General features: G+C 46.5%; 2 protein-coding genes across 5 annotated transcripts in view; one reads left to right on the forward strand and one right to left on the reverse strand.

The window, feature by feature from the left end:
• Window positions 1-6,307, forward strand: part of Mpzl1 (myelin protein zero like 1) — a 42,997-nt gene extending 36,690 nt beyond the window's left edge. The window contains exon 6 of the mRNA XM_085687978.2: window positions 4,852-6,307. Within this exon, the coding sequence (XP_085544104.1) occupies window positions 4,852-4,953 (102 nt within the window). The 3' untranslated portion in view covers window positions 4,954-6,307. The remainder of the gene's footprint in view (window positions 1-4,851) is intronic.
• Window positions 6,308-20,743: 14,436 nt separating this feature from the next.
• Window positions 20,744-21,850, reverse strand: part of Adcy10 (adenylate cyclase 10) — an 83,886-nt gene continuing 82,779 nt past the window's right edge. For all 4 annotated transcript variants that reach the window (XM_048421340.3, XM_048421341.3, XM_048421339.3 and 1 more), the window contains one exon: window positions 20,744-20,932. The gene's annotated coding sequence lies outside the window, so the exon portion shown is untranslated. The remainder of the gene's footprint in view (window positions 20,933-21,850) is intronic.

A 21,850-nucleotide genomic window follows, 5' to 3' on the forward strand; every position in this document is an offset into this window, starting at 1 on the left:
CAATCTTGTACACTAAAGGAAGGAACTTCTGGAGGCATCACAGTCCCTAACTTCAAACTCTACTACAGAGTTACAGTACTGAACACAGCCTGCTATTGGCATAAAAACAGGAGGAACCGAATTGAAGACCCAGATATTAATCCACACACCTACGAACACCTGATTTTTGACAAAGAAGCAAAAAAGTATAAAATAGAAAAAGGAAAGCATATTCAACAAATGATGCTGGCATAACTGGATATTAACTTGTAGAAGAATGAAAAAGATCCATATCTATTGCCATGCACAAAACTCAAGTCCAAATGGATCGATGACCTCAATATAAAGTCAACCACACTGAACCTCATAGAAGAGAAAGTGGGAAGTACAATTGAGTGCATTGGCACAGGAGACCACTTCCTAAATAAAACCCCAGTAGCACAGACACTGAGAGAAACAATAAATGGGACCTCCTGAAGCTGAAAAGCTTCTGTAAAGCAAAGGACATGGTCAACAAGACAAAACGGCAGCCTACAGAATGGAAAAAGATCCTCACCAACCCAACATTGGACACAGGGCTGATCTCCAAAATATACAAAGAACTCAAGAAATTTGTCATCAAAAGAACAAATAATCCAATAAAAAATGGGGTACAGATCTAAACAGAGAACTCTCAACAGAGAAATCTAAAATGGCTGAAAGACACTTAAGGAAATGCTCAACATCCTTAGCCATCAGAGAAATGCAAATCAAAACAACTCTGAGATTCCATCTTACACCTGTAAGAATGGCCAAGATCAAAAACACTGATGACAACTTATGCTGGAGAGGATATGGGGTAATGGGAATGCAAACTGGTACAGCCCTTTTGGATATCAGTATGGCAATTTCTCAGAAAATTAGGAAACAACTTACCTCAAGACCCAGCAATACCACTTTTGGGTATATACCCAAAGGATGCTCAATCATACCACAAGAACATGTGCTCAACTATGTTTATAGCAGCATTGTTTGTCATAGCCAGAACCTGGAAACAACCTGAATGTCCCTTGACTGAAGAATAGATAAGGAAAATGTGGTACATTTACACAATGGAGTACTACACAGCAGAAAAAAATAACGACATCTTGAAATTTGCTGGCTAAAGAATGGATCTAAAAAACATCATATTGAATGAAGTAACCCAGACTCAGAAAGACAAATATCACATGTACTCACTCATAAGTGGCTTTTAGACATAAAGCAAAGAAAACCAGCCTACAAATCACAATCCCAGAGAACCTAGACAACAATGAGGACCCTAAAAGAGACATACATGGATTTAATCTACATGGGAAATAGGAAAAGACAAGATATCCTGAGTAAACTGGGAGCATGGGGACCATGGGAAAGGGTAGAAGGGGAGAGGAGAGCAAAGGAGGGGAGCAGAGAAAAATGTAGAGCTCAATAAAATCAATTAAAAATATAAAATGAAAGACTGCCTAGAGCTGGGGGCACTGTAGCACAGGAGGAAAGATGAGCAAGAAATTTCCCTTTATCAGGCTTAAATTTTACCACAACTGGTTTAAGCTGGTTTGTGTGACTATTTGAGGAGCTGGTTTTCTTGGTCATTTTCTGGAAAGAGTCAATACTTGGTATGCAGAAGACAAGTATCTGGAAAGCGGCAATTTGATGGAATATTTATATATTTGTCCCTGGGAAGTTTCAAGATCCCATGCAGCTTCCCATTTAGTCTTCACAGTGGTTCTGCACGATGTATCTTATCGCCTCTGTGTTGCTCTGAAGGCTTCTATGGGTTGAAGCGGTTCTGGCAGAGCTGGCCTCTGGACCTTGATTGTCTGGTTCTAAGACACAGCAAATTCTTCCCTGCTTGACCAATTCTTCTCAACTCTCTTGATAATCAGAACTGATCTCGTTTGTCTTAGAGTCAAAACACACAGCGTTTCGCTTGTGTTTGCCTTTTAAGACACAGTGAAGTAAATCCTAGAAATAGTGTTTGGCTGCCAGTTGGTGAACGCGTGGTGAAGGCAGGTGTTCCCCCTCCGGGAGCACTAAGGGGTTGCAGGTGAGTCTTCAGGTTGTGGAGTAGACACCTCTGAGTCTCTGAGTTCCAGGTCAGCAAAGGCTACAAGAGTGAGACCCTCCCTGGTCTCAAAAAAGAAAAAAAGTGAGTCATTTTATGCCTGAGAGACAAGAGTCAAATTATCCAACATTGCATAGTCTCTGCAAAATGTACTGTGGGACATTTGTAAGGACTGTCAAGCAGAGTCGCCACCAGGCAGAGACTTCTAGAAGGACCTTCTTTTTGGACTTTCTTCCACCTTCAGCAGTGTGTTCTAGTATGAAATTAAATTTGATAGAGGTAGAACTGAGAGCTGATCACATCTCTCGTTGAACGAGTTCAGCTGAAAGAATAGACCACCTCAAGCAGTGTGCTTCTTTTAAACTGTGTTTTGTTTTTTTGAAGCAAGATCCCTCTGTGGCCCTGAACTCACAGAAATCCCCCTGCCTCTGCTTCCCAAGTGCTGGGATCAAAGGTGAGCACCACTGCAGCTGACTTGAAACATTTTAAAGGCCTGTTTGTGAAGTAAATTACTGGGGTGATAGCCAAACAAAATTTTCACTTCGTTGATTTGTAGTAGCTGGGGGGGGAGGGCAGGGGTCGGAGTTAGAGGCTGAACGCTGAATTGTATAGCGAAGCCTCTTGGCTACTGTGGGTCCCGTCGCTGCTCTTTTCCTTCTGCCTTATCCTCATGTGGCTCTCCTAGAAGTAGTGAGCTCACTTCTCAATCTTATTTCCCTGGAGTCTCCTGAAGTCCAAAGCAGGCTCATTGTCAAAATCAAGGTCCTGAGGCATGCTCCTCAGAGAGAGACCCCAGTGACCACCATCTTCTAACTAGTCCAAAACCAGGCTTCCGAGACCTGTTCTAGGTGGAGCTGATTCCTGACCTCGGCCATGCCCCATGGATCTCTGCCTTGCATTATGCTCCCTTCATCTGGCCTGGCTCCTCCATAGTCTCAAAGTTCTAGGTGGCTGAGTAACAAAGACCCTGACTTTATCCCTGTTGTTCTCGAAGGGGAGGAAGGGAAGGACCAGTCAGGCGTTGGTAGGCAACGGTCTGTTCTTCAGTGGCCAGTCCAGCCTCAGTTTCATTGCCTTTTCAGGCAGTCTCAACGTGAAACACAATATTGTCTGCCATGGGATACTTACTGGAATTTTAACATTTGCTGGCTGGTGCAGAGGAGTCTGTGTTTTTCTTCTCATAGTTTTCTGCTCACACGCTGTGTAACACCACCACTCCAAAGAGAAGTTCTTAAAACTGCCAACTCTGCAGATCAGTCAGGCGGGCGCCCTGCTTTCGGCCTGCTGGATCAGTTACCTCAGACTGTTGTAAAGTATACTTGTGTGACGTGCTGGCGGTCACAGCTGGCGTCCGACAGCATGCACTGTCCAGCGCTGCCAGGTTATTCACCGGTACCATTTCCGTCTCATCACAAGGCCCAAAGGCCTCATCGTTAGAGCTTATTCAAAGTATGCCCGTTGCCACCACGTGGCCATCTGCCAGTCTGCATAGAGAGTGCCTCGTGAATTCTGAGTGTGCCTCTACCAGAGTTCAGATAGGTCTCGCAGCTGACTGGCCTTACTGCTTCGGAGCTAGCATTCCACAGCCATGCACAGCTCTGCCCCTGGACCTTTCTTTGTGGTACTCAGACTGCTGACCTCTGCAGGATCTCAGCCTACACACTGGAGGGCACAGGTTGGCCTCCTAGCTGCCGAGGATTTGGCTCCTACGCTTGCTGTTTTGTTACAGTAGAAAACGGAAAGACACCATCAGACTTCTCAAAGTGCCCTGGATCAAGAGACAAGTACGGCCTGACTTAGGGCCATACTGAATTTTTTTTTAAACCAGAGCTGTTCTGTTATTTTTATTTACAATTCTACAGGTTTAAAAGGAATTGGAAAAAATATAAACCACCCTCTGACAGTTGAATCATCAGCCTCTGCACACAGACTTTGTCCCCCAAGAGTCAGGCTTCGCCTCGGCTCCCAGAAGCCCAACCTCTCTTGTGTTCCTGAATTGGACTCTGATGACCATCTTGGACTTCGTTGGCTTCCTCAATGCTGAGGGTCAAGGAGAGGACTTGTACTTGAGTTTTTCTTTACATTTCTTAGATTTTGAATTTAAAAAAATTAACTTAGAAAGACAGTTAACTGGTATTGGACCTCAGAGAGGCGGTCTGGCAATGCAGTTCGGTGGTGGAGGGCATCCCCAGCCTGCCCAAGACCTGAGGACCGGTCCTTAACACCAAAGAGAAGCGGGGATGCAGTGCACAGAGCAGCAAGCCTTTAATCAGTGATGGTAGAGTCAGACTGAAAGGATTATATTGTATTTATATTGAATATTTAAAGTGTTTGAGGATTTATATGTGTAAAGGGACCAGAACAAATTATATGGATGACATTTTCTACCAGGGTGATTCTGAAACGCCAGACCTCAGTGGCCCTTGGGTGGGTCAAGGGCCCGGTCTGGTCCTTTTGCCCAGTCCCAGTTGCAAAGGCTGCCAAGTGCTTTGGCATCTGGTAAAATAAGGGACATTGCCAAGAAAGAATGCAATATTTTCATAGACATGCCTAAGTATACATAAAACCAAAGGGAATAACAGCTAATTTTCATGTACCAGCTTTGGTGGCTTCAGGGGATGTCTACTCTGGTTTTAAGGTCATTCCCAAACATATAAGAAACCTTGACTCTTCAAAGGGGAGGAGTCCCTGCTTTGAAAGCCTAGAGTATGCTTTAATGATTGCTTCTGTTCCTGGAACACAGGGACCATCAGTTTTTCCAAACCTCTAATTTGACTTCTCTTCTCCAGGGCCCAGTCATATACGCGCAGTTAGACCACTCTGGTGGACATCACAGCGGCAAGATTAATAAGTCGGAGTCTGTGGTGTATGCGGACATCCGGAAAGACTAAGAGAAGACCCCAAACATACCTTAAGCAAGAAACAAATCCAAACTGGACTCTTGTGCAGAAGATGCCCATAACCACGTGTGGTCTTGAGGACTCGAGCAAGGACAAGCACATGTATACTCAGAGAGAAAAGAAAATGTATATAAAGGATATGTATATTCTATTTAATCTTCCTGATGTGAGAGGCCAAGTGTTGCATGATGAAGAAATGGTTTGCGTCTACGTAAGTGAAAATTGTCTTGCTGTCTCTGTGTATCCTTTCAGAGTTGTTCCTATTGGATAGTTTCAGAAGCATCCCTATCATCCAGTGATAAGGTTTGCCTTATTGGAGAGTTCGCAGAACTGTTAGTGTCCCCAACAGACGTGGCCTTTTCACCTAAGGGCTCAACCAGTCTTAGCATTTCTTGTAGTTAGAGAATGAGGTGTTCAGGGATGGGAGTCTCTCACAGTATCAGAACTGTTTGTTTGTGCTAGCTGGCACGCACCATCCATTAGCCATGCCACTGAGGACAGTAAGAGTATTTTGTTGGTGCTATTCTAAAATATGAGGGCATTTTCAGCTTGAGATTGTCCTCACCATCCTTCAGTGGATGCTAAGGTCTCGCTAATAAGCTTCTGTCCCTGTGTGAATAGCACAGCTGACTGAGGGTATTCGTGGTTAAAAGGGTACAGATTGCAGAGCCCAGGAGGACGTTAGCATGGGAAAGACTTCAGGGGAGGGGGCAGCATTCTCTTTTCTTCTTCCCAGCAAGTCTGTGAAGGAACTGCACATTCCAGACATCTCCTAATAGGTGCTTTACCGTCTCCTTGCTATGCTGAGATGATGTATCTGATACTGATGCTCTGTGGCCTTTGTCCAAATGACACCTCTTAAGGGCCTCCTAATCTGGTTCCATGACCTCTCTGCCCAGTCAGTACCAAATCCTCGGTGGGCCCAAGCCAACCTTCTTCCCTAGGCTGGAACAGTTCACTGCCAGCATCCTGGGTTGAGTTGGCAGCCTGGTTCCAGCTGCTTGCAGGACCATGCTGAGACCCCACGGCCTTACACCCCACACCTCTTCCTCTGGAGTGTGTACTTCCTGCAACTCTGCATGCTGGGGCCTGGCTGCAGATAACAGTGAGGTCATGTCCAGATAGCAGACCTGCCCTTCCTGTGTCCCCTGACTTGAAGGAAGAGGCATCCTAAAACTTACCTGCAAATTGTGAAGGGACACATAAAAGATTACAGATTAAAATTCCTGTCTGTTTTCTCAATGGAAATGTATCCAGCTAGGGAGAAGTATCAAGTCCATTGTTACTTTTTGATATTTTCATTTGTACTTCTGTGAATACTTTAATACATTTTTTCAATTTCTGAGTGGTGGTGTCTGCTTGATTTTAATCAAAAAGGAAAAGAGAAGCACTGGGTGGTGGTGGTACAGGCCTTTAATACCAGCACTCGGGAGGCAGAGGCAAGCGGATCTCTGTGAGTTCAAGGCCAGCCTGGTCTACAGAGCTAGTTCCAGGACAACTAGAGCTGTTACACAGAGAAACTCTGTCTCAAAAAAACAAGAAAAAAAAAAAAGAGGGAGCGAGAGAAGCCTTTTCATTTGTACCAATACACACCAGCCTTTCTCCGGTGTAGACCACTGCTTCAGGGCCTTCGTGCCAACATCCCCAAGGCCTAAAGCAAGACTTATGCGGATGTTTCTGCGCGGCATGTTCTCTAGTTCCTTAAGTTTGTGTTCGGATGTCCCTTTAGAGAGCTTCTGCAATATATAAAAGCTGCCTTGGGCCAGTAAGAGTCAGTAAACCTGACAACCTAAGTTAGGTCCCCAATCCACATGCTGGAAAGAGGAAACTGGGTCCCGAGAGCTGACCTCTGACTGTCACTTCCTGGGTGTGCCCAAATGCACACACAACACAGATGAACATTTAAAATGGTTTGCACTAAAATTGCAGCTCTCTAGCCCCATCAGTTCTGCTCCTTCCAGAGTGCTCACTTCTTTGGTCTCCCCACGGGAACACGAGAGCAAGACTTTGCAGCATGTTTTGTTCATGGCTCCGCCCAGTGTTGCAAAGCCCCGGGGACTTTCCAGCTGCTTCCTGCTGGGCTAGTGTATCTCTCTCTTCAGCAGGCCATGTGGAGAACTGTCCTGGGCCAGACACTGGGGAGGATAAAGCCCCTTGAGCTCTGAGTCCCTCACATGGCAGTGATACCCAATCCCTCCTAAGACTTGTTCGCCTTTCTCTTTTGTAACACATGAACTAGTCAGCTGTGCTAGCCTTACACCCCCCCCTTTTTTTTTAGAAAGACTGTGGCTTGGATTGTATATATTTTGCCCAACCACTGTCAGCTTAGCAGTGATGAACAAGGAGGGGCGGAGACTGTTTGGACTATAGCGGTGGTTCTCAACCCTGCTAAGGCTGCGACCCTTTAATGCAGCTCCTCATGACGTGGTGACCCCCAACCATAAAATGATTTTCGTTGCTACTTCATAGCTGTAATTTTGCTACTGTTCTGAATCATAATGTAAATAGTTTTGGAGATAGAGGTTTGCCAAAGGAATTGTGGCCCACAGGTTGAGAACCGCTGTTCTGAAGGATAGCACCTCGTTTCTTCTTTATCCAACTCACTGCTCCACACGACAGCAGTTTTCTCCCAGTTTTCTCCAGGATCTGGGTGTGGGGCATGGGGGGATGGAAGGGTAGACGATAGCAACATAGCCATCCAGGGTTAGTTTCAGTTTGAAAGATGGTTTGAAGATAGAAAAAAAAAAATGAATCTGTCAAGAGCTGTATCACAAATGATACAACTGACCAAACAGGCGCTGTTTTCTAGTGATGTGGATGCGTTGCTGGTTACTGAGGATACGAAGTGAGTCCCAGACTGTCATAACTTCAGGCTCTTTGGATGGGAGAGATGAAACCCTCAGGGATTTCCATTATCTGTACTTCTCAGTGTTGCTGGCCTTTCTCCGCTGCCTGGGCTCTGGTTTCTCAGCTGCACAGGCAACAAGCCAACCCCATGCATAGGCTCCCATGGAGGCCTGGTCCAGCAAGCTGAGCTGGGCTAGCTAAGAGGGAACCTCTGGGATTCGTTCTGAAAGCAGTGGAGGTGGGTTTGATGCCAGCAGGATCTCAGACTTCATGCTGCCTGTTTGGGGAACGTGAGGTTTTGCAGAGAAGGAGCCTGGCCACTGGGGTGATGTAGAAATGCTAGCAGGGATTTAGCTGAGCACTTGCTTCCTGTAGAATCAAGACTTCATTATTCTGAAAAAAACTTGAACATGCGTAAAAGAAGAGTAAAATCCGTCTCCCTCATCCACCAGGGGTAATGGTACATGCCTGTCCTCCCAACACTTGAGAGGTTGAGGTAGGAGGATCAGGAATTGGACTATGTGAAATATTGTCCCCAAAATAGAAACAAAACCCACACTGGGCCAGATCAGAACTCTAAGGGTAGAAGGCACACACATGGCATACACATACATACATGCAGGCACGCAAAAACTAATACATAGTAAATGAATATAAAAACCAGAGTCATGGACATTGGGGAAGGGTAACAAGTGAGAGCAAAGGATGGATAGTTGCATGTGCATGAAAATGCCATGCACGAAACCCGATTATTACTGCTAACCTAAAAAAGTTAGTTAAAAATATAGAAGCCAGGCAGTGGTGGCACACACCCTTATTCCCAGCACTCAGGGGGCAGAGGCAGGGGAGTCTCAGCCTAGTCTACAGAGTGAGTTCCGCGACAGTCAGGGCTACTCAGAGAAACCCTGCCTCAAATTAAAAAAATAAAAAGAATGATTACATCCTCGTGTAACATCATCTTGCCACGTTAAATTACAACATGTCTGCTGTGTGTGAGAGCAAGCACATGCCACCGTGTTAAGAGTGGCAGTCAGAGGGCAGCTCGGTGAGTGGTTCTCACGTGGCCACGTGGGTCCTGTAGAACAAACTGTAGTCAGGGTCAGCAACAAGCCTCTCTCTCTGGCCACAGCCACGTACACGTTTTGGAAGATGCATTCCGAAAGCCAGAGTCTTGGCTTTATCCATTTCCCAGTGTGTAGTCAAATATCCTTTGTTGTGAAGATAGCATTTTTACAAGTGGCTTCTTCAAGTCAGGGTCCAAACGTGGTCCTAGGAAAGATTTGCAGGGTGGGGGATGAGGGAAGTCTATTTTAAAGCCAAAAATGGGATCACGATGCCCTTGCAGTTTGCCTCTCCGTTGCCCTTTAGAACATTGTGCCAATGAAGCTTCATGCCAGTAAGGAAGCCAGCCAGGACTCCTCTGCTATCCATGTGGCATGGATAGCCAACTAGCAGACGTTTTAGGCTGTCCTCAGTTGGTCTCACTAGTAATTCTGTGGTTATTTGTCCTTATGAACTATTAAAGAAAAAAAACCTGCCAACTGTAAACAATTGTCAGCCAGAGGAATCTCAGCTAAGGGTCTGACCAGCCCTTCTGGCCCTTGGAAAGGGGACCTAACATCTGAGAGTGTCACCAGGGGGTCCCTAAGGCCCCCTCCCTCCTCACATCCTTCCTAAAGCCTCCAGGAGCCAACAGGAAAGCCTGACTTTGTGGTTTGAAAGAAAAACATTTGGGAGCAAAAGTCTGGAGGGAGCTTGGGGATCAACAGGAGACTGGGCGTGTTTACCAGGAGGGAAAACAGACCTTTCAGGCTCAAAGGGTCCCTGGGGACCTGCTGCTTCCAGCTTCCATTTCCTCCTGCAAACAGGACGTGAAACTTTATTGTCCTCTCTTGGCTCTGGCATCCGTTTCTTTGCGGTGGGCTTTGTAGTGTGGCCTGTAGTGTTCCAGCCTTTAAGGGCGGGTTGCTTTTTGGTTTGGTTTTGTTTCTTTGTTTTTTTTTTCTCACTACGCCTGGTGTAAGAAGTCGGACATATTTAATATTCTCACACTTGCTTTTGCTCCTTGTCATCAGAGCTGTGTGGCTGCCACACTGTGGTGGACAGTCTGCCTTGGAGGGTACTAACTGAAGTCAGACATTGGCCCCTGAACCATGGCTCTGCTTAGGTATGGGAAATAAAGGTAAAGAGTAGCTGGACTGGAGAGATGGCTCAGTGATTAAGAGCACTGACTGCTCTTCCAGAGGACCTGGGTTCAATTCCCAGCACCCACATGGCAGCTAACAACCATCTGTAACTCCAAGATCTGACACCCTCACACAGAGATACATGCAGGCAAAATACCAATGTACGTAAAATAGAAATAAAAAATTGTAAAAAACCAAAAAGTTAAAGAGGGGCCAACTTTTGACTGGCGGTTTCTCTCTGAAAGAGACTGAACTTTAAATATAGACCACATTCTTGCCGCCTTCTTCTTTGGTACCAAAATTGTATGCTAAATGGGAGTGGTTAGTAAGCCGTATTGTGTGTGTGTGCGCGTGCGCACACGCGCGCTCATCAATTCAGAGACTTTCTTTTTTTTTAATGTTTCGCACTTGCTATGATTTTGTTTTAAACCCAGAGATGCCTGTTTCTCTTTTGGTACCTCATCCTCACCTCCCTGCCAGGCTCTCTCCCATGTGCTGCTGCTGCTGCTTGGGAATACACACGGGAATAACATGGGGTGGTCTCGGTGGAGGGGCTCCCACCTTCCTGAGATATTTGCTGAGTGGCAGAGTATCTCTCACTTGACTCCTTTGTCTCACTTACCCTTTGGACCCCTGTTCTGGGGAGTTCCACTGCTGGTTTGGCTATTGACAGCCTTCCTTGGGCTCGGCTTTGAAACTGCCTATCACCACAGCCTTCTCTGCCTTAGAACATTTTAAAAAGACCTTTAACTTACATTTTATTGTGTGTGTGTATGTGTACCACAGTGCGCATGAGGAGGTCAAAGGATAACCTTTCTGAGTCTATTTTCTTTCCACCATGTGGATGCCAGCGGTTGAATTTTAGTCTTACTCAGGTTAGTGACAAGAACCTTTGCCTGCTAGGCTGTGGTGACGGGAGCCTTTGCCCGCTAGACTCTCGCATCAACCCTTGAAAATCTTTCATTACATTTTTTCTTTATTTAGCTTTTAGACACTTAATTTTTAAATGATGTGTATGTCGGGGAGGTGGTACGTGCACATGAGAGCAGGTGACTGAGGCCACCCCAGATCTTCCCGGAGCTGTTACACATGGTTGGTATGAGTTTTGAGGTACAGGTACTGGGAACTGAACTCCAGTCCTGTGTAAGCTGTGTGTGCATTAGCCGCTGAGCCATCATTTCAGCCCCACAAAGTGTCTTCTGGCTAGATGAAATGAACTTTAGATTTGTTCTGTAAACAATCTTCTGGAACACTCAGTAGACCCATAAGAAGAATATGGGACATTTAGGAAATTCTGACCTCATTCTTGCTGGCCCAGCAGCACCCCAGAGGTTTGTTTAGAAATATATCTGGACGTCCCTGGTCTCTTCCGTGTAAACTTTCCTTGAGGAAAGGTTTTTGTACTGGCAGAGGGAGGACATCTTGAAAGCTTGTTGGAGGATGTTGGTCCCAAGAAGGCAGAACACCCATGCGACACATGGTTATTGGCAGCTACCAGGCACCACACTGCTTCTTCTGCCAGCAGGGCTCATGTCACTAAAGGATATGATGTGTGTCTCTGGCAAGGAGGTCAGGTGGTCAAGAGTCCTGCCATGAATCCCTATGGCACAGATCCTGAGGCATCACTCCCCAGGCTCTTGGCTGAGTTCATAATTTAATTTGACTTACTGAAGTTGGACAGGAGGTAAAAATGCAAGAGAATGAAGTGAACAGGAAGGAGCTAGTACTTGCCTGGAAATGACTGGCCCCTTCCTGATCTTGCCCCCCCCCAAAAAAAGAAAGAAAAAAAAAGGAAATTCAAGATTTGGGTTCTCTGGCCCAAACCCCATGGCTGGGGAGCACAGGCCCCAGGGATAACCTGGTACTAATAATCTTGCTAAATGGGCATTGTATCAAAGTGCCTTCTGAGTAAGTCATCTCGAAACCCATGCCAGTCCTCATTAGACAGGTTTCTTCATGTGGTGGTTGGTATGAGGACACACTGGGGAAAATGCAAGAGAATGTGTTTTTGGTGTACTTGCCCGTACATGGATATCTGTCACATACCCCTCCCGCCCAAGGCTCAGAGAGCATCACAGAAGAGGGTGCAAAGATTGCAGAAGAGGTTGAGGAGGAGTGAGGCAAAACAGTGTCAGCCGTGACTGGACCACATGCCCTCAGGAACTCTGCCACTATAATACCTGCACAAAGTCAAGTCAATCTACAGTCCTGAATGGGGGTCCTTGTGGCGGGGGCACAAGCCCCCTCCCAGCTGAGAGGAGAACTATTGACGGTTTATGGCTTCCAGGGGAGGGAAGGTCTACTGTCGTTAGGGGTGTGGCCCTTGGTCAGTTGACCATGCACCAGCGGATAACTTCACAAGCCTCAACTTCATGTCTTATTTCTTTTTTATTCTTTTATAACCCACTGAATCTGCGAAGTGCTTCCCATAGGTACATGGAAGAGGAGTTGGGGTGTGTGTGAATATCAGAATACACTGTCTGCGTGTATAAAACTCTCACAGAATAAACATTTTAAGAAACGACTTTGGTTCCTTGAGGCTGGAGAGATTAGGAATAGTGGCTGCTTTTTCAGAGAATCTAAGCTCAATTCCTGGCCCCCACATGGCAGCTCACATCATCTGTGAAGGATCCGATGCCCCCTTTTGGCTTCCTTCCATGGGTACCAACCATGCATAGGGGGCACACACAAAGATACAGACAACACACCGATATGCATAAAATGAAAGTATTTGTTTTGAAAAGATTTTGTTTCTTCTTGAAAGTTGTATTTGCTTACATTGCTTTTACCCACAGTTTTTCTACGACTATCCCTCATGTCTCCAGCTCCCTATGTAGGCCTGCATCATGCATTAAGTCGTCCCAGAAAACAGTGGCTCCCTAGAGAGGCAAAGAAGAAGCATGAAAACATTGTAGGAGTTGGAGAGGGCTCAGCAGCTAAGAGCACATACTGCTCTTGCAGAACACCCAAGTTCAGTTCCTAGCACTCACTTAAGGTGGCTCACAACTGCCTGTAACTCCCGTCCCCAATACTCTGGCTGCCGCCACTACCTCTTCCTCTTCTTCCTCCTCTCCTTTCTCCTCCTCTTCCTCCTCCTCTTCTTCCTCCTCTCCTTCCTCCTCCTCCTCTTCTTCCTCCTCTCCCTCCTCCTCCTCTCTCTCTCTCTCTCTCTCTCTCTCTCTCTCTCTCTCTCTCTCTCTCTCTCTCTGACACACACAAACACACAAATTTGAAATAATGAGAATAAAGATATATTTTTATTTTATGTCTATGGGTGTCTTGCCTGCGTGCCTAGTGCCCATGGAAGCCAGAAGAGGACGGTGGATCCCCTGGAACAGCGGTTACACACAGTTCTTAGCTGCCATGTAGGTTCTAGGAATCTAACCTGGGTCCTCTGGAAGAGCAACCTGTGCTCTTGACCTAAGTAATCTCCCCAAAATAAATCTTTAAAGAAAAAGAAATAGTAGCAGTTTAACCAATGTTTGTCTGTGCATCCAACTAATACTGAAGCACTAACATCTTCAAATCACAGTTACTGGACAACTGCATATTGGTAAGAGGTTTCTTTTTGTCCTGCTTGGGCTATAGAGTGAGTTCAAGGCCAGCCTGAGCAACTTAATAAATCATGTTCCAAAAATACATATATATGAAAGAGGGAAGAGAAATGGGAAGAAGAGAAGAGAAGGGAGGAGAAAGAAAGGAGAAGAAGGAAAGAGGAGGGAAGGCAGAAAGGAGAGTGTTAGAGGATATAGTTCAGTGGTAGGGTGCTTACCTAGGATACTCAAGGTCCTGGGTTCAAGACCCAGTATTGCCAAAACCGGGAACTAGAGCAGTGGTTTCTCATCCTTCCTAATGTTGTGTCCCTTTAATGCAGTTCCTCATGTTGTGATGACCCCCAACATAAAGGTTTTTTGGTAATTTGTAACCAATTTTGCTACTGTTATGAATCATAATGTAAATATCTGATATGCAGGATATGTGATATGTGACCCAAGGGGCTCAAGGCCCACAGGCTGAGAACCTGTGATCTAGAGTCACCTGTGGTGAAGTAAGCCTATAATCCCAGCGCTGAGAAGCATCTTGAGTTCAAGGCTAGCCTGGGCTATATAGTGAGAGAGACAGAATGGGGGGGGGAAGGGAGGGAGAGAGCGAGGGAGAGAGTGTGCAGGCAGGCATAATAGCTCTTTCCTGATGCAAGACGTTCACCCTAGGTGTTATTAGGCTACACAATGAGTTCTAAGCTAAGCTGGCCTACAAAGGGAGACCCTGTAAAGAGCAAGGGGAAAATCCAATGAACAGCAAAGACCACACATACAATTCCACTCTTTTCCTCTTCGAATGAAGTTTAGGGGGCGGGGATGATGGTGTCTCACAGTGCTGGCAGCTGCCACTTTCTCGTGGTTTGACTTAGTGAACACCTTCATTCACCCTGCTGTCCTGTTTCCCCACACTGTAAGGTGCTCCGAGGTAATGTGAGCAAGCAGAGCTTGCCAAAGGCCGTCTGGTGCTAGAGACACAAAGCTGAGCATGGAAGAACCCCCTCCCCTCGATGACCCTAGTCCTCCCTTAGTCCAGAGCCTAGAGCCAACCGCAGCAGTGAGGTGAGCCTCGGTGACGCCCCAGCTGGGCAGTCTGTGCAGATGGAAGAGGGCGTGGAGGCAGAGAAGCTTGAAAGCGGGTGAAGAGAAACCCCAAACTCCAATAAGAGCTGTTCCAGGTTCCAAAGACTCCACCCCCAGCAGCCGCCCCACCCCCACTCCACTCATCCCTTCCCCGCTCCACCTCACCCACTCCTACTCCACCCCACTCCGTACTGGATTCAGGGGAAGGCCTTGAAAGCCTTACGTTACAGGCTTAGGAATCTCATCATGGTCCAGCCCGGGGATATATTTTGCTCATTAGGAAGCTAATTCTGCCAGTTACACAGGTAGAGGGTGGGAATCTGAAATCGGGAAATCAGTTGATAATGTGACTTCCTGGAGAGCTGGGTTCCCCATGAAGGAAGTGGATGTTTAGCTGCAGTGAGGGCAGAGATGAGAGCATGGGAGAAATGTTTAGGAAGGTGTTCTCGAGCACCGAGAGGATACATGATGAGCGGCCAGGGACAGCCAGGTGAGACAGCTCGTGCTTGTCATCCCAGTGTTCAGCAGGCTGAGGCAGGAGAATTTCTCTTGAGTTGGAGATCAGCCTGCCTACATAGCTCCAGACTGACTTGTAGTGTGATATCTCAAAAGAAAGCCGTCGGGGTTACTAGAGACAGAAAGAAGCACTGAGACCAAAGACCCAGTCCAGTAAATGAGAACAAGCAACTCCAGGGAGGGTGGGATTTAGGGTCGCCAGTCTGGGGCCGGGGAAGCAGGGGCAATTGTAACTAGCGAGTATTGGCAGGATGCTCACAACTTTCTAGACCTCAATTCACTTGACCTGTGTATCCGATCGTGCGCCCTTACCGAAAAGCCCACCTCTGACGTCAGTGCCTCCCCTCTCCTGTGATCTACCCTGCACATCGACACCTTTGACCTGAATTCCAGTCCATTTTCTTTAGCAGGCCACCCTCATTCCGACTTGCATCACCAGGTACCTCTCAGTGTTTATCGTGACCCAGATCTCTTCCAATCCTGAGCGTGGTGAAATCTGGGTGGCCTCGGGCCCCGTGGTCCACCCCAGTGGTAGGACACCTGCTTAGCCTGGGTACATCCTCTGAGTAGAGCCCCAGTAGCTCACATAAAAGTCGTAGACTTCCTAAAACAGAAATGTTCCCCTATTTCCTCAGCAGTCATCTCGAGACTCCTGTTTTGGGTGTTTCGATGGGTGCTAGTCCCTAAGCCAGATGGCCCACAAGGCTGGGGTGATGTTCCTCAGTATCTCTTGTTCACCTCCCTTTGCTCAGTGGGTGTCCTCCAGACCAGCTGGGAGGACCCCGGGCCCCAGACCTCCTAGACAGCTCCAGGATCAAATGCTGTGTGTTGACCTGGGAAGGCCTCCTCCTCTCCGCTGGCTTTCACCAGCCCTTCTCAAAGCCGCAGCACGGTGTGTGCCAGACTTCCCCATTACTCTGCATTTTAACTGCCTGTTTGCTCCCTGGACAGAATTCTGAAAGCTTAACCGGCATGAACACATACAGCTAACCTCCTTATGAGGGGCCTTCTGCAGGTGCTGCTAGCCCCATTTTACAGACCAGGAAACTGAGACACAAAGAGTGTTCTCCTCCACGGGCACAGACTCAGCAACTGGATCAGGTCCAGTGAGTTTTCAGGTCTACGGCACAGACTCAGCAACTGGATCGGGTCCAGTGAGTTTTCAGGTCAACGGCACAGACTCAGCAACTGGATCGGGTCCAGTGAGTTTTCAGGTCTACGGCAGGAAGCACAGGTTAGACCATTTCTTACTGATCACCATATCCCTGCTCAAGGGCCTGGCTAGTACACCGCTGTTAAATCATTCCTATCGGTCTCCTTGAGGTCATCCAGTTCAGTCACTCAGTAAACACTAGGTTCCTAGGACTGCTATAAGAAAGAGCAAAAGCAAACATCCTTTATACATCCATTAAGTGACAGATAGTTCCTGAACACCTACTATATGTCTAGCTCTGGGCTTAGCGCTAGATAGTAAAGACAGCATCTGCCCTGCAGGAGTTCAGAGTAGGTGAGATTCATGGGGGAAAAAACCTACCAAACAAAACCTATAAAAAGTCATCGCGTTTCTCTTCTATTCCTAAAGTTATCATGGATGATCTAGTTCATCCTAAAAATGATTCTGTGCAGGCTGATCCAGAATGACTGGGTGTTTCCTGTGGGGTGTAGAGGCTGCTGGTCCGAAGCGAGGGCTTGGAGCGCTGCCCTGAAAGGTTACTAAGGCTACAGCAAAATCCAGTGCTGCCATCTGCTGGCCACAAAGAAGAGGCACCCACGCCCAAGGATTGTGACTACGTCAAGACCAGAAATCAAGTTCAGCCAGCATCCCTGTAAAACCTGTACGTGGTCTCAGACGTGTAGAATTTCCAACCTGGGCCCAGACGTGTAGAATAGACATTCTCCAAACTGCAGCCTAGTCTTTTCTACTCTTGTGTGTCCCTCTTTGCTTTCCTGTGTGGGGCGCTAAAGGTTTTTTTTTTAAGTAAATTTTATTAAATTATAAAAGTTTCCATTTCCGCCCCTCCTCCCAACACCCTCCCACTCCCCCCACTCCCCCTCCTCCTCCCTCTCAGTCCCCCAGGGCAGTCAGGGTTTCCTGCCCTGTGGGAAGTCCAAGCCCCTCCCCCCTCCCTCCAGGTCCAGGAAGGCGAGCATCCAAACAGACTGGATCCCCAAAATCCAGCATATGCAGAGAAAACAGGTCCCAGTATCATAGTCTATGGCTTTTCAGAAAGACTCCAGGCCAGCCACATTCAGAGAATCCGGCCAAATTCCGAGAATCTGGTTAGATCACGTCCTCGTTCAGTCCCAGTCCATCTGGCCTTGGTAAACTCTCATCAGATCCGTTCCCTTGTATCAGTGGGTGATAGCATCCCTCGCAGTACTGATTTCGTTTTTCATGTTCTTCCTCCTTCTGCTCCTCATCTGGACCTCGGGGGGCTCAGTCCGGTGCTCCAACGTGGGTCTCCGATTGTATCTCCGTCCTTCGCCAGATGAAGACTCCCTCTGAAGGCCCTCTGGATCGCTAAAGGTTTTTTTTTATCCTGTTACTTCGGTGAAAATGTTTATCATCTATAGCCCTGGTGGCATTTTCAGGGTCACTTATGTATACTACCGTATCACCTGAAAATGCTTTGACTTCTTCCTTTCCCATTTCATCCCCTTGATCTCCTTCAGTTGTCCTATTGCTCTAGGACTTCAAATACTCTATTGAAGAGGTGTGGAGAGAGTGGACATGTGTGTCTTGTTCCTGATTTTAGTAGAATTGTTTTGTGCTTCTCTTCATTTAAGTTGGTGTTGGCTATGGGCTTGCTGTAAACTGTGTCTCTAATCTCTCCAGGACTTTGGTCATGAAGGGGTGTTGGACTTTGTCAGAAGGCTTTTCTGCAGCTAAGGAGGTGATTATGCTGTGTTTGTCTCTCAGGTTGTTTATGTGGTGGGTTTCATTTATCAGTTTACATATATTGAACTATCCCTGCATCTCTGCGATGAAGCCTCCTTGATCATGGTGAATGATCTTTTTAATAATAAAAATGTGAAGTACGGTAAATTAGCCATCTTATAAGGCTGGAGAGATGGCTCAGCTGTTATGAGAGTGGCCTACTCTTGCTGAGGACCTGAATTCGGCTCTTTGCGCTCACACTGGGCAGCTCGTGACTCTCGGTAACTCCAGTTCCAAGGGTTCCAAGGCCCCCAAGGGCACCTGCACTCATGTGCACCGCCATTAAAAATAACAAAACAAGTGTGTTAGAATGTTCACAGTGTTTGTATGTTTGGTGTTGAGAAGGAAGTGGAGAACATTACAGCAACTCCTTCTTGAGTGCCATTTCCAGTTCTAATCCCTAAAATAAAAAGGAAGCTGGATAGTGCCCCACCTTTAATCCTAGCACAAAGATCTCTGGGAGCTCGAGGCCAGTCTGGTCTACACAGTGAATTCCAGGACAACCAGAGCTACACAGTGAGACCCTGTCTTGAAAAAAAAATAAAACAACAACAGTAATAAGACCTGTTTATGAAAATAAAGCCCATAAAGTCAGAATTTCTAGCACGTCTGATGTTTTGTTTCTATCACTACTAAAAATTTTAAATAATTTTTGTCACATGAGAAAAGACAGACTTGTTAAACAATTTAAAGGAACCCTATATATTGTTATTTAATTTCTTCTATAATGTGATTTTCTATTTTACTAAGCTAAAATTAGAAGATAATAGCTTCAAGTACTCTAGTTTTAATTAATTAATTAATTTTTTGAGATAGGGTCTCTTTCTACATAGCCCTGGCTGTCCTGAAACTCATTATGTAGACCAGATTGGTTTTAAACTCAGATCTGCCTGTCCCTGCCTCCTGAATGCTGGGATTAAAGGCACGTGCCACCATGCCAGGCCTTCTAAATTTTTAATTTTTTAAGATTTATTATTTTTTATGAGTGTTTTGCCTTCACATATGTTTGTACGTCACATGTATGCCTGGTGCCCTTAGAGGCCAGAAGAGGGCATCAGATCCCTTTGGAGCTGGAGTCACAGACAGTTGTGAACTGTCATATGGGTTCTGGGAACCAAATATTGATCCTCTGGAAGAGCACTGAACCATCTCTCCAGCCCCAACAATCCAATTTTAAATAAAATAGCTCATATAATACAAATATCTGTAAAAGTTAATCTAGTATTTATTTATTTATTTATTTATTTATTTGTGTTTTTCTTTTTCTTTCCTTGAACTTGCTCTGTAGATCAGAGCTGGCCTCGAACTCACAGAGATCTGCCTGCCTCTCCCTCCGGAGTGCTGAGATTAAAGGCATGCCACCACCCAGCTACTTTGTTTTTCAAGACAGAATTTCTCTGTGTAGCCCTGGCCATTCTGGAACTTGCTCTGTAGACCAGGATGGCCTCGAACTCAGAGATCTGTCTGCTTCTATCTCTCAAGTGCTGGGATTAAAGGTGTACGCCACCACAGCCGGGCTAGTTTCTTTCTAAATATGCAAAGTTTGGTTATTTAAAATGCCTGTTTCCTAGTCTGCTACCTTTACTTGGTTAAGCCAGTGTTCCTGGTTAGGTTTTGGTGTATTGCCCCTGTCATGTGTCACACTGAGGTCATGCACAGAAAAACCACTGGATAATGGCTAGTAGGTTCGAATGCTATGATCCAGGAGTTTCTTCCTAACCCTTTACCAGCCTTTCCTCTCTCCTGAAGACAACTGTGCTATCGGATATTCATCCTCCTCTGTATGGATCCTAGAAATGAGCCTTGCTAGTGATGTTGAAAAGTTAGGATTTGGTCCCTGGATGCACAAAGTGTGATGCTTGGTCAGCTGGGGAAAGTGCAAACCAGAGTTCCTGGAAAGATGCACGCGTCCAGAGGTCTTCTGGAGCTGATGGGCAGACTAGCACTTCGGTGTTTGTAGGGAGGTGGAATGTTGCAGCTCCATCGCCTAGATACAGTTTTAGCTCCCGGAAGACACAGTCCTTTCCCCGGCTTGTGTCTGACCTAACACCCTTGTGACTGACAGGTGGAAAAACCTTTAGTATGTTCATAGTGACAGGCTGCTGTCTTCCGCCAACAGAAAGGCTGAGAACATTGTCAGGGAGCCTCCGAGGCCATCGCAGAGATGTCTCTGTTTTGCTGTAACCTGCATTTCTATCGATGTTTGAAAAGTGCCTTGATTCATGATTTTCTTTGTTCTGTTTCTAAAACTTCATGAACCCAGTGCCATGTTGATACCCAAGTCTGTGTTCCCAAGCCATGCGTCACCTGTATTTTGTGCCATCTCTTGCCCCTTTTGAAGTGAGAGCTGTTTTCACCTTCTCTCTTTGTTCCTCCTGTGTACTAACATGTGGGAACTACAGTGTTTGTGGCAGGGCTAGTGTCAGAGCCCCGTGGTCTCGTGTCCTAGCCCGGCTCCCTTCCCAGGATGCCAGCTTGCCAGGTTCTGTGACTAACTTTGTGAGACCACAGGGTCTGTCCCAGCTCCTCTGTGAAACCCAGTTATATTAGCAGGAGAAAAAATACACAGTCTTGCCTTTATATCTGGGAAATAAAGATGAATACTATCGTGAGTTAAATGTTTCTTACATGTTTACAAACTTGAAGCACGTAAAATATACCCACATCAAAAATTACGGTTTCTACTTAAAGCCTTTATTTCTGCAGATGCAAGGTGCCGGTGGGGGATGTCACCCCTGGAAGCTGCACTCGGGCTCTGCAAACTGTGTCCTTTCTAATCTTGCCGGTTCAGACCATAACAGGGATTTGACATTTGCAGTATGGTGCTCCCTCCAAGCCACTGAGCAAACTGGAGTTGATCCCTGGAACCACATACAGATGAAAGGACAGAACCAACGTCATAACATTTTCTTCTGACCCCCTGGCATGGTGTATCTGCATATGCATGGGTGTGCATGTGCGTGCGTCCATGTGTGTGTACTGTGGCATGCAATGCAAGATGCCACATGACCTTGATACTAGTGTCTCCTCTGCCGAGGCAGGAGAACAGGACAGGATGAGGGCTAGAAGACTCCTAAAGCCTTCCGAAGGCTGGAAACACCTCCCAAGTGAGGCCAACTAAAACCAGCTTTCCTGTTGCTACGGCAAAAGCCAGTGTTCAAACATAACCCGTGCTTATTATGCTACGAAAACATACCCACCTGGGTAGAGTTAAGATGCTAATCAAAGGTACGACAACATACTAAGTTGTATATAGAACTGTGTGTCAGCAAGCTATGTGGAAAAGGCCGAATCCTTGTAAGCAGCTGCCCTTAGAACCACTAAACCTTTCCTTGCTCGAACCCAACTCCTCCCACATGGGAGTGCACTATCCCTTAATGAGCTCTGCTTCTGTTGGAACTGCAAGTCTCTGTCAGTCCCTTGTGCAGGGACACCAGAACCCCTCCAAACCCTGATATCGATGACTGGATTTTGCATAGGTTGAGCACCACAGGTCAAACAGCCTGAGAAGGCAAGGGCAACTCTGTAAAAGTTAAAGCAAGTCAGCTGCTGGCCCGTGCTGACCCTGTGTTAAGGGGGTTTGTAAGGAAGGCATTCTAGGTGTCTGGTCCCAGGTTTGAACCTGGAGGGGCTGGCTATGGAGACAGGACAATAATGGACAGGGGCCGGCTATGGAGACAGGACAATAATGGACAGGGGCCGGCTATGGAGACAGGACAATAATGGACAGGGGCCGGCTATGGAGACAGGACAATAATGGACTATTGGAAAACAAAAGG

Source organism: Myodes glareolus, chromosome 5 (genome assembly GCF_982192425.1).
Source record: "Myodes glareolus chromosome 5, mMyoGla1.1, whole genome shotgun sequence".
NCBI lineage: Eukaryota > Metazoa > Chordata > Mammalia > Rodentia > Cricetidae > Myodes > Myodes glareolus.